Raw genomic sequence first — 12636 nt, forward strand, 5'->3', positions numbered from 1 at the left:
GTGTGTCCTACGCCAATGTAAATTAGAAATATACAACTTAAAAAGCAAAAACAGGAGCTCACAATAAAAGGATTGCCCGAGTCTTAGAAGAGGCTTTGGACAGAATTGGGACTGTTAAAGAGGATGAGGACTTCTGGAGCTGGAGTGAATGCACTGTGTTTTGTGAGAGGGCCATGAACCTTTGAGAAGCAAGCATGGACTATTATAATTTTGAAGTGATATATTTGGGTATCAAGTTGACAAGGGGTGGTCTTCTGGGAGTTACTCTTGATTATTATCCTGATAGAATTTAGAATTAGCTAAGAGACAAACATGGGCGTGTCTGTGAGGGTATTTTCAGAAAGGTTTAACTGAGGAGGAAAGACCAGCCTCGAATGTGGGTATCACCATCCCATAGGCCGAGGACCCGAGCTGAACGAAGAGGAGAAAGCTATCAGGGTGTTGGATCTCCTGCTTCCCAACTGCAGGTGTAGCTCACCCAGTCGCCTTGCCCTGCCATTGCCCTGCCTTCCCTGCTGTGATGACTGTGTCCCTTCTTAGACCCTGAGCCACACTGACCCTTGCTTTGTCATGCTGCTTGTATTCAGTGTTGGCTACAGCAACGAGGAAAAGAATTAACAGAGGTGTCTTCAGTGTGCTACCCACTGCTATAGACAGGGTATGGAAACATCTCTTTGAGCCCCTGTGTTATTTGATTTTAAGTTAATACCTAGGAGTGGAAAGGCTGGATACTAAGGAAAGTCTGTAATTCTTTTCTGAGGAAGCACCGTTTTACACCTCCACCGCCAGTGCACAGGAGGGTTGTACCTGTTACAGTTCACTCCTGTTGAAAGTTTGGTAGTATTCAAAGGCATGCACATGCTCCTTTGTTTCTCTTATATCAGTTGATGGACATTGTTTTTGTCCTTTGCTAATAGTGAATAGTGCTGCTATGAATATCGGTGTACAGATACCTAATTTCCTGCTTTTGTTTTTGCAGTCTTTTATTTTAGATAGGATTGCTGGCTGTGTAGTGGTTCACATTTAACGTTTGGAGACCAGGTCATTCTGAACAGGCATGGGCGTGGAGGCTTCCTCCTTGCACTCACTCTCCAGAAAGCCCTTCGAGTCTATTACAGGGGGGAGGCAGCTCAGCTGAGGGCTGCAGAGGAGAGTCCAGAGGTGAGGTCTGAGCCGTCCTGGGTGCTCAGGCAGAGTAACTGGGCAAGAGATTCTCTGTCCTTTGAAGGCGCCAAGCTCCCGTGACCAGCCTGCCCACTTGGGCGGCAATGGGCCAGACAGGTGAGCCCGAGGTGCTCAGTGCTCAAGGCAGGCACAACCTGCTCTCCGCGTGCGTGCGGGGTAGTCCTAGAGTTGGCGCTCAGGCGACACACGGAGCCACCCCCTCTGCATCCAGACACTTCAGCAGATTCAACTACAGTTGACTCAGGGGCTCATCTCGGAGGAGCTCAGGGATCTCCAGGGTGGGGGGTAGTGAGTGAGGGGTGAGGACAGAGGGGCGGGTAGGTGAGCATGCTGTGGGGACAGCGGGTGTGGGAGGGAGATCACTGACTGTGGGCAGGAGCATCGGGGCGGGGCCAGTGCGCCGTGGGCGGGGCTGGCTGGCCTCAGCCGCTGCTCTGTGAGTCCGCCGAGGTAGCAGGAACCCAGCTGCCACCCGAGCCTGAAAAGACCCTCAGAAGACAGAAGGGCTACTTTCCCTTGCTGCGGAGCTTCTGGGGAGAGACTGTCTTCGCCTTGGTTCACAGGTACCAACGGTCCCGGAGAAGCTCAGAGAACCACGCATAGGGAGTGGACGGAGCCCAGACTGCCCCCGATTCACAGCCTTAGGTGAAGCAGGAGAGGGTCCCTCAGGACTGAAGTCCCAGCAGCACAAGACAGTGGGTAGTGGGCTTCTCCACAGAGCCGAGGACAGTTCCAGAAAAGACCGTGGGACAAGTCCTCTAACCATCTATCTCCCTCTTAGGCGATTCTGGACCCTTTCTTTAAATTCCGACTTGGAGCAGTGATGGTAGCATGCTGATGGGGTATCCCTCAGAAGGGATATTCCTGGGCTCCCAGCTAAGTCCACTGGCCTCTCGGCTCTGGGTTCTCCCTCTTATCTGATTGGAGCAGAGCTGGGGCCTGAGCTGGCCAAGAGAGAAGGGCAAGACCCACTGAAGAACTGTGAGATGGAGCAGGTGGGATGAGCCTCCAGGGGTGTGAAGGGACGTTAGCCTTGTCCTCTTACTCCTGGACAGCAGGATTCCTGGGGGGTATCATCTTGGGGAAAATTTACTTTCTCCCTTTTCTAGGATCTCAGGTTTGGCTACCTTCTTCCCTTCTGACATTTAGGGTGCTTTCCAGACCCCAATCCTCTTCTGTATCCAGCTCCCTGGTCTGATGTCTTCATGTCTTGGGAGGGGTATAAGGGAAAAGTCAGCAAGGAGAGAAGAGATTCCCTACTGACAGACCCTCTCCCCCTGCCCTGCTCTGTGGGAAGCTGGTCTCTGATCCGGGTTCCCTCCCTTCCTTAGAGCTGGCCTAGAGGCCTGAGGACTGACTCCTGTGGTTCCAGGATGTAACACTGCCTCTCCAACAGTTCTGAGCTTTATAGACAGTATTGATCTGCCTGGGGGATGTTAAAACCCTGCGTGTTTAAGCTATTAACTGGAGGACACACCACTCACCCAGGGATTTTGCCCTCAGGTCTCCTTTCTAACCCTCTAGGTTAAGTGACAGCCTGTGATTGTGCCCCTGTGACCACTGCCTAGGACAAGCCTTGGCACATAATGTGCCAACCTTATAGAGTCACAGCAGATTTTGACATGGGCACAGGAATCTTGGTGAGGAGAAGTGGCTGCTGGAGGGTTCTGTGGACAGACTTCCACGTTCAGTTCTCCGTGGAGGGTTCCATGTTCAGGGCTCTGTGATTTTACAGCTGTGTTTTGCAGACCCCCATGATATGTCCTTTCTTTCCAGATGTGGGAAGCAGTTGTTGTTATTGCAGAATGAGACTGTTCCACAGAGATAGAGTTGAGGCTGTCAGACAGGTTCGGGGGTTTGGAGCAGGCCTCCTCTCAGTTCCACCTTCCCACACTCACAGCTTTGGTCTTGGAGGAAGAGCACCATTTTTCGGTCTCCATTGGAGTGGAAATAAATGGAGTTAGAGTCTGTCTCTGCAGTCCCCCAGCCTTCCCCAGCTGAGTGGAAATGTGGTTTCCCCTCTCTTGTGTTCTCTCACTGGCCCCTTTCTTTCATCCATTAGCTGAGTGTACAGTGAGCAGGTGGCTAATGGATCTGCATAGGTTTCGGGATGATTTTAAACTCACCCAGGTTCTCTCCAACATGTAGCCAACCGTGTGTATGTCTTTCAAAGGTTTAAAATGGAACTCAGAGACTGTGCCCCTCACATGCTGGTCAGGAAGATCTGACTCACCCAAGAAGCATCAAGAACCTTGGAGCTGCTGCTCCAGTACAGCGCCCCCTGGTGTTCATGGCAGCACCTGCCTGGATGGAGACCACCATGGGGGCTGTGGGTGAGAATACCACGGACACTTCCACCAGCTTCCTTTCTGCACTTGATGCCCATGGAGCCCAAACTGCTTCCTCTCCGTTCACTTTCAGCTATGGTGACTATGACACACCCTTGGATGAGGAGGAGGATGTGACCAATTCTCAGACTTTCTTTGCTGCCAAGATTGTCATTGGCATGGCTTTGGTGGGTATCATGCTGGTGTGTGGCATCGGCAACTTCATCTTCATCATTACCCTGGCCCGCTACAAAAAGCTTCGCAATCTCACCAACCTGCTTATTGCCAACCTGGCCATCTCGGACTTCCTGGTGGCCATTGTGTGCTGCCCCTTTGAGATGGACTACTATGTGGTACGCCAGCTCTCCTGGGAGCATGGCCATGTCCTGTGTGCCTCTGTCAACTACCTGCGTACTGTCTCCCTCTACGTCTCCACTAATGCCCTCCTGGCCATTGCCGTTGACAGGTGAGTGACACAAAGATGGACACAGAGAAAGGGGGTTGGCTTTGTCCCTTTCTTTCCTGTAGTTGCATGGTGATGACATGCATCTGTATTCCCCATAGATGGGACCCATGGGGACTCAAAAGCTCACTGACTGAACACCTAACCTTATCAGGGTTGGAGGTAGCTGAGGCCTGAGTTGGATAATAGGCAAGTCTTTGATCACAGTCTGTGGATGTTCTCCTAGATAGGCCTGATCACAGCTTAGACAGGCAGGAGGAAGCATTGAGGAGTGGGGCTGAGTTACAAGGAATTACTTCTGGCGTGAACATCTGGAGGGAATTCCCCATCTCATCTAGACGTCCTCTATTAAACTGTGATATCCCGGCACTAACTGGTTTTTTTTTTTTTTTTTGGTTTTTCGAGACAGGGTTTCTCTGCGTAGCTTTGCGCCTTTCCTGGAACTCACTTGGTAGCCCAGGCTGGCCTCGAACTCACAGAGATCCGCCTGGCTCTGCCTCCCGAGTGCTGGGATTAAAGGCGTGCGCCACCACCGCCCGGCCACTAACTGGTTTTTAAATAAGATTGGGGGAGTTGTTTTGAATAAAAAAGTTGGAGGGTCAGAAAGAGAGCATGTGGTTGCTTACTTTTGTTAGTGTTGTCTGAATCCCACCTCACTTCACACCCATCATGCGACAGTACAAGACCTTCTCTGGAGATGGGGAGTGAGGTCAGTGGGAGCAGCCTCTGCGTGTCTTTCTTATTCTTAGATGTTTCACTTGGTATGAACTTGTGCTAATGAGCCAGGATCACCGTGATCAGGGAGTCTTTGCAAGCTTCTTGGTGCATTTGACTCTAACTACAAAGTACCTTGTTATGGTCTATGGACAGCTGCCCTGAGGGACTAAGCAGGCTTCCATGTACCGTGAGACAGCTTTGCCATCCTCTTCATCCAGAGAGCCAAAGCACAGGCTCTCCTTGTTCCAAGGCCCCAGGGCTCTGGGGAGTTTGACCTGGGCTCAAAGTCAGAGCAATGGAGAAAGTTTCCTGGCAGTACAGCTGGGGGTGGGAAGGCCCATGAAAGGTCAGTTTCTAAGGGAAGGGACACCAAAGAGCCTGGCTTTAAGACCACTGAGGGGCAGAGCCCCTGCCTCCTTTCCCCAGAGGATGTCAGAGAGTTAGCAGCTGATAGGCCCCTAGTCTGTCACCCATAACAGGGATGTTGAGGTCCTCAATATAAGTCATCAACTTTGGGGCAGTTGCCCACTTACTTAAGCAAGGAATCCAAAGAAACCTAGCAGAGGATAGTGTCAGCCACGCTATCTGCTTCCCACGTGACTTTCAGGGCTGCCCAGGGCAGGCTGCTGCAGCTTTGCCTCTGGCATTCCTTGAAAATGGAAATGCTGCCTTGTCTCTTAGCACAGGAACAGGACAAAACATACGGGGTCATTTCCTGGACTTCCACATTAGTGACACAGCTTTACCCAGAAGATGCTCACAGGTACTAGAAGCAGGACAGGTGGGAGCCTGCTGTGACAGAGTCCTGCTTCTCTGTGAGATCCATTCACCACGGAGAGGGCTAACAACTGTGGGGGAAAGAAGCCAGGATAAACTGAGGAGTACTGAGGAGCTATTAACAGGGATGTTGATGAACCATGACACAGGACCAATATCCTCAAGACAGCTCAAGCACATATCCCATTTTCACACCCACCTCTGATGCTTTGAAACACGGTATATATCTCTCTGCACAGTGCACGCTAGACACACTAAGAAAGATGAATCAGGTCCTGCTCTGCTCTGGGGAGAGCTGGTGGTGCTTGGAGTGGCCTTCTGACTGGAAATTTGCACGCAGCTGTGGGGGAAAACCCCAGGTGCTGGCCTTCCTTAGTTTTAGGTGACTTTAGGTGACTCACTGCCCCAGCACCTTTAGTTTTTGTTGTTTAAACTGATATTTGTAATCTTTGCCCCAGATGGTTTTTATTTTACTATGTTGCTGTCATCTAATTTCAGTTTTGTGGTTCAGTAGTCATTAATTTTTTTTCCTGTGAGCTATTCAAAACAGCGATTTTTCAGGTTTGGTTTTCTTAGCTTTTAACCTCTGTATAACAAATAGACACCTCGTTGTTAGAATGTCTTTATTTTGTTATGAAATTTCTGCAGGAATAGTTAGTGTGTGCTTGATTTGAACCTGCTGGTGCCCTCCACTCACTGTGGGGCTTTCCCCTGCTTACTGGTTTTCTGCCTTCTTCCTGCCTCAGGCTTTGAGGACAGTAAGAGAATCTCACATACTTGGTTGCTTTGAAAATTGAATGCAATCATATCTGCAATACAAGGTATTCTTTTTCTGTCTTGGTATTTTTGAGACTGGGTCTCACTGTAAAGCTCAGGATGGCTTTGAACTCAAAATTCCTTCTGTCTCATGCATCAGAATGCTTGGATTACAGGCATGTGCTGCCATGCTTGGACAGAATAATGTGAAGTCAGATCCAACACCGAATAAGGAGCAGATAGCATGGTTCTTAAGTTAATATTAAAAAGACCACATGACAGAAAAACTGAGTAAGCTGGAGGGTTTCCAGCGAGCTAAGGGTTGTTTTTATGATGTACAAATCATAATCTAAGGCTAGGAACTGGGCTCTCAAGCATGGCCTCGCAGAACAGTTTATTTGCTAGCAGCACGGATTTAGTGTTTCTCTTCTTGCTTTCACTGTCCTTCTAGGCATCAAGGCTGGAAAGTTCCTCTCATCCTGGCCAGTCTCTGTTCTAGAGCATTTGATCAGTTGTCCTGGTCACACTTGCTCCTGCGAAGGCTCACTTGGCTGGATGGCCTTAGTCTTCCTCTGCTATTGATCTTCTGCTTATAGTGTCTCTTGGTTCTTCCCAGCTGCCGCCCGCCAGACCCATCCTAGCTTTTATTCACTCATGCACACATGCACTCTTTCAAAAAGAGTGTCTCTATAGACTGACTGCTCAGTGTTGGATACTATTCCAAAGGCTGGGGATATGGTGGTAAACAGAGTAAAGCATCTCACTCCTGATGAAGCTATGCCAAAGGGATGAACAGAGCTCTCTGTCAGGCAAAGAACTGTGGGAGGTGAGTTCAGAAGTGAGAAACAAACAAACAAAAAACCCAAACCAAAACAACAACAACAACAAATAACAGAGAAACACACCAGCAGAAACATCAAGAATGATGGAGAAGAGAGATAGTGTAGACAAGTCAGGAGAGGTGTCTCTAAGAAGACATTCGGATGACCTAGGAATGACCGGAAGGTTCACTTCGTGAGGGTTGAGAGAAAGTGTCTCGGATAACAGGATTTGTAAGCACAAAAGCCTGGAGGCAGGAACAGACTCCATGGTTCCAGGAACGGAGAGAAAGCTTTGTGGCTTAAGGGGGGGTGAGCGAAGCTGTAGCCCACCGAATCTTCTTGAACATAACTGGTTTCTTGCTGAAATAACTGATACATATTCCAAACCTTGCAAGCTGTGGACTGGAATGAAATGTCCTGTCAAAAGCAGCATGCCTCACTGAGTCACACCTTTCTGCAAAGTTCAGCCCCGACCCTCTTACTGCATTTCCAGCATTTTATTGCTTAGCCCCACAATGCATCTCAGTCTCAGGCTAAGTAAACACATCTTTGTCCCTTTCCCCAAAAGGTCTTTTCAGCAATGAAAGTTTCTGTTCACCCAGTACCAAACCACGGACAGGGTAAAGTTATTAAAACTAGCCCCAAACTCACAGACGGCAAACGTGAGAAAAGATCATTCAAGGCAAGGAACTAAGACCGGCAAAGCCGTTAGATAATAAGCCAAGGTTTATTATTTCATAATAAAGAGTGAAGTTTATTATTCCTATGTGTTTACAGTGAAGTCTGGAGAGGGGCGGTGTGCAGTGGAAGAAAGAGGTGGTGTAGAGGAGGTAGACTTTAACGTGGTCATCAACAAATGATCACCAAAAGTCTTCTAAGAGGTCAGAGCAGTGTTTGAGGAAGCCAGGAGGTGGGATCCCTCCAGAGTCTAGGGGAAGCATGTGAACCAGGGACTGACTCTTCAGAATAGTGATCAAAAAGGATGGGGTCATACTTCAGAAGACATAAAACTCCACCAGACGATGACAACCTCAAGGAAGGGGCTGGCAAGATCCTGCAAGAAGTCCCCACCCCCACCCCAGCCCTTGGGCGGGGCCTCTGGGCCTCCTCTTTGATGTGGAAACAGCCGCACTGCTTGAGGTGTCTGTAACATTCTGGTCTGCTGCTTAGGAAATGCTGGGAGCCTCCTCTTCCCCTGGCCTGCCGTGCTGAGGAAACCAGCCAGGGTGTGTGTCCACTGGTGTTGAGTCATGTTGTCCGAGCTCTGAAAGCACACATGCCCCTGATGAGTTCATCACTTGGGGTCCGTTACCATGCTGTGACCAGCCTGGTAGATTCTTCAATGGCCATTGTCATGTCAGACCTTGGATGAGGACAGGCATGGGGTCCCCCCCCCCAAAAAAAAACACCCAGTCCACAGTTATCATACCACCACTGCACCCCGGTAGCTTTTATTTGTTGCTCTCTAGGAACTGTTGGCTCTGAGTGGATCTGAACCTAACCCCCTGCAGCGGTGGACACAGCACAAGGAAAGCCATGCTCAGAGAGAGAACAGGAGCTGCCAATAGTCTGACTGCCTCGAGGGATGGTGTAGGCAGAAAACGAGTCTGTGGTAGAGAGCAAAGAGATGGGTTGCTAAGGTCTGGTGAAGGTCAGGGAGAAGGGAGCATGCCCCATCCTGCTGGCAAGGGAGGAAGCAGATGGCATGGTAGAGAGAACATGGGGTGTCTGGAAAGATGTGGGTCAACAAGCTATACAGCTTTCGATAAATCATTCCACTTCTTCATGCTTCCGCTGGCCTCTCCATCAGATGGGCATCTCTGCTCTTTTATACCTGTGGTAGGGTTGAGATTACCTAAATGAAAGTATGGGCTTGCTATTGTAAACTTCGTACCAATTCGGAGTTCCAGAGCCAAGGCCGATGGAACTCTCCAGAACAGTGTTCGGAACTTTGCCTGTTGGTTTGTGTATCAGTGACAATAGTGTTAACTGGGTGGGATCGTTGCCTGGGTGAGGGTCGACTGTATAATATGGCTAACACAATTTGAGCACTGGCTCTCATCACTCTACTGGTTGTAGACATGATGTGACCAGCGGCTTCAAGCCCCTGCCTTGACTTCCCTGCCGTGATGGATGGACTGTAGCCTCAAACTGTGAGGCAAAATAAGCCCTTCCTTTCTTAAGATGTTTTTGTCAGAGTATTTTAATCACAACTTAGTAACTAAGAGATGGCACGTGTGTGTGTGTGTGTGTGTGTGTGTGTGTGTGTGTGTGTGTGTGTTGGTGTGATGTGAACCCAGAGCCTCTGCATATGAGAGGAGACGAATACCCTACCACTGAGCCACACTCCAGCCAGCATGATGGCTGCTATGAAGGGTCCATGTGTTCACAATGCCAACAGTACACATAATCCTGTTCCAGTTTTCCAACACTAAGAAGTTGCCTGGAGTTCCAGGGATGCATGCTGGTGGCCTGCAGCAGCTATCTGGGGTGTCCAGAGGGTAAACATGCCCTATCCAGCTTCTTCAGACTCCTGAGAGCTGAAAGAGCACAGGGTCTCACTCCAGGTTCCTCCAGGTTTGCCCAGTGGGGGATGATTACTTGTGAAATTCAGTCAGAAAAACACAAGAAGGGACCTTTCTTCACATCAAAGTCCCGAGAAAGATGACCTCAAAGGGGTTGTCTACAAAGGGAACAGAATCGGCCTGGCTTTTCTTCAGGGCCCTGTCACCTTGCCATGGACTCTGCCTGGAATCAGCTATGGACACAAAAGAGTTTGTCCCCGGTGTTTGTCGGTCCTTCCCACTCCACTCCCATCCTTCTCCCAACCCTGCAAGCTGTGCAAAGCCTTCCAGGAAGCCGGAGCTCTCTGCACAAGTGTGCACTCTGGGAAGGGTGCCATCATACCACCCGGGTGACTCACAGCCTCATAAAGTGCTCTCTGCTTCCTGGACCACTGCGGTAACAGTGTAGGCTCTTTGGAGTGAACAAAAGCAGCATTTTTTACTGCCTGATGCTTTGTGGTTGAAAAAAAAAAAAAGAAGCCCTGTATACGCTAATTGATTTTCACATCAGCCCTGTGAGCTGGGGTCTAAACATTTTCTGCCAAGGGTCTTGTGTCCTATAACCTTGAGAAAATTCCTCATCTTTCAACAGCCTGTATCTTTCCAGGTGGAAAATGAGGTAAATACACTTTTCCTCTCTGCGTGCAGAACAATGCTTTCTAAAACCTGGAATGAAAACAAAACGTTGGCCCATGCTTTGGTTGGAAAGCGTGATTTTTCCTATCAACCAATTCAAGTTGGAGTTGTCAGGCCTACTTAACTTTGAGCCTTACCGGCCTTAGGAGGATTGACAGACCACTGCCTGGCCAGAGACCTGTGGGAACTATAATTACTACATTTAAAAGTAATTTTCCCCAGTATATGACAGGTTTAAAACTTAGCTAGGAATAGTGTATTCATTATCACATTTAATCTTTAAACCACCCAAATACTTGGGCAGATGAGAAAGCCGAGATGAGGAGAAGTTAGAGGTGGAGCTGAGGTTTGCTGCAGAGCCCTCGGCCCGCGCATCTCCCTCAGGTAACATCCAGTATCACAGGCACGCATCTCCCTCAGGTAACATCTTGTATCACACACAGGCCGGCTCCTTCCGCAGTTGACTCCTCTTCTGTTCTTGCCCAGGTACCTGGCCATAGTGCACCCACTGAGACCGCGAATGAAGTGTCAAACAGCCGCGGGCCTCATCTTCCTGGTGTGGTCCGTGTCCATCCTCATCGCCATCCCTGCCGCCTACTTCACCACCGAGACCGTGCTGGTCATCGTGGAGAGCCAGGAGAAGATCTTCTGCGGCCAGATCTGGCCAGTGGACCAGCAGCTCTACTACAAGTCCTACTTCCTCTTCATCTTCGGCCTCGAGTTTGTGGGCCCTGTGGTCGCCATGACCCTGTGCTATGCCAGGGTGTCCCGGGAGCTCTGGTTCAAGGCGGTGCCGGGCTTCCAGACAGAGCAGATCCGCCGGAGGCTGCGCTGCCGCCGCAGGACCGTTCTGGGGCTTGTGTGCGTCCTCTCGGCCTATGTGCTATGCTGGGCGCCCTTCTACGGCTTCACTATCGTGCGTGACTTCTTCCCCTCCGTGTTTGTGAAGGAGAAGCACTACCTCACCGCCTTTTATGTAGTGGAGTGCATCGCCATGAGCAACAGCATGATCAACACGCTGTGCTTCGTGACGGTCAGGAACAACACCTGTAAGTACCTCAAGAGGATCCTGCGGCTCCAGTGGAGGGCCTCTCCCAGCGGGAGCAAAGCCAGCGCTGACCTGGACCTCAGGACCACGGGGATGCCTGCCACTGAGGAAGTGGACTGCATCAGACTGAAATAAGCAAAATGGTACCCCAGCGCCTCGATGCTCACAGCACCGAAGAACTTGTTTTTCTGCAACGGCAGAGGAAAGAGACAACCACTCAGGCATACTATTCAAGGAATACCAAAGTGTAGAATTTCTGAAATGGATAGCTGAGACATTGTCACCAGTGGTCAGCATTCATTGAATACCTAAGTTTTGCGAAGAGTAGACACCAGTGAAAATCATTTATTTGACAAATGAAGTGGGGATTATGGCAAGGAAATGTGGTACCGAGTGTCTGGAAGAGAGAGTTTCCGAATAGAAGGCAGAGCAGGGTATGTAGGACTCACCGGAGCCACACGTGGTCCCAGCTCACCTCCAGCAGCACTCTTGGGCTTTCCTTCAGTCCCAGCATTAGCAAGCCTGGAGCAAGAGTACAGAAGAGGTTCCCACTGGGAGGGACTCAAATGCATGTGTGGATACGCCAGGACTCACGGGCAAGTTCTGACCACCACCCCCGCCAACCTACGGCCACCTCTTAGGTAGAGCTCTGCATTAGACAGTGGGGGGCTTCTCTGGAGAATGGACTTGGGGAGAAGCTGCATGGATTCTGTGTGCCATTTGGACAGGGAATTTGGAGTTCTGAGTCATATGGAGAGGGGAAATCTGGGCTCATGAGAACACGGTTCCCTTACTTCATGGTCTACTCACCACAGGGGGAAAGATGGTAAAGAGGAAGAGTCAGCTGGGACCTCCGAAAGCATGTGTGCAGGTTAAAAGATGCTGTAGTTCCATCTCTCAGGCACTGTGGCCTGGACCATTTACACTTCCCCTGGAGTTCTCATGCCTCTGTGCTTATGGAGCGTAGAAACCCTTGAAGGTAAATGTAGCACCTCACTTTCCCATTCCTGCTTGCTCTCCAATACGAGGTTTCAGCCCAAGCAGTCTATTTGATGAGGTTCCTTCACTGGTATGATTAGGAGAAAGGTTTCTTAGCCTGAATCTTGGTTTGGTCATGATTCTGCGGATTCAGACTTGCTGCTCCTTTAAAATGAAGGTGACTTGGGAGAAATCACCACATCTCTGCTCTTCAGTGGGAATGAAGACTTACTTGCCTGTCAGTGGCATGCCTGGACACTCAGAAAAAGGGGTTGGCCCAACAGGGAGCTCTAGTGACCCCACAGACTTATGAAAGTTTCACCCATCTGGTAACTTGCCTCCTTAGTTTGGCATTTACACTTCT

General features: G+C 49.8%; 1 protein-coding gene across 1 annotated transcript; it reads left to right on the top strand.

Annotated features, from left to right (window-relative positions):
- Window positions 1-1609: 1609 nt before the first annotated feature.
- Window positions 1610-12267, top strand: Prokr1 (prokineticin receptor 1). Its single transcript, XM_059256769.1, has 3 exons — window positions 1610-1748; window positions 3359-3978; window positions 10733-12267. Exons 2-3 carry the CDS (start codon window positions 3476-3478, stop codon window positions 11427-11429), a joined length of 1200 nt encoding a protein of 399 aa, XP_059112752.1. The 5' UTR covers window positions 1610-1748; window positions 3359-3475; the 3' UTR covers window positions 11430-12267.
- The last annotated feature ends 369 nt before the right edge of the window (window positions 12268-12636 follow it).

The sequence above is a fragment of the Peromyscus eremicus genome, chromosome 3 (genome assembly GCF_949786415.1).
Source record: "Peromyscus eremicus chromosome 3, PerEre_H2_v1, whole genome shotgun sequence".
Taxonomy (NCBI): Eukaryota; Metazoa; Chordata; class Mammalia; order Rodentia; family Cricetidae; genus Peromyscus; species Peromyscus eremicus.

Bases quoted from the DNA above. Each gene is read 5' to 3' on its own strand.
- Prokr1 (XM_059256769.1), top strand. From the start codon at position 3,476: ATGGCAGCACCTGCCTGGATGGAGACCACCATGGGGGCTGTGGGTGAG. The intron at 3,979-10,732 runs GTGAGTGACACA...GTTCTTGCCCAG, and splicing joins CTGGCCATTGCCGTTGACAG to GTACCTGGCCATAGTGCACC.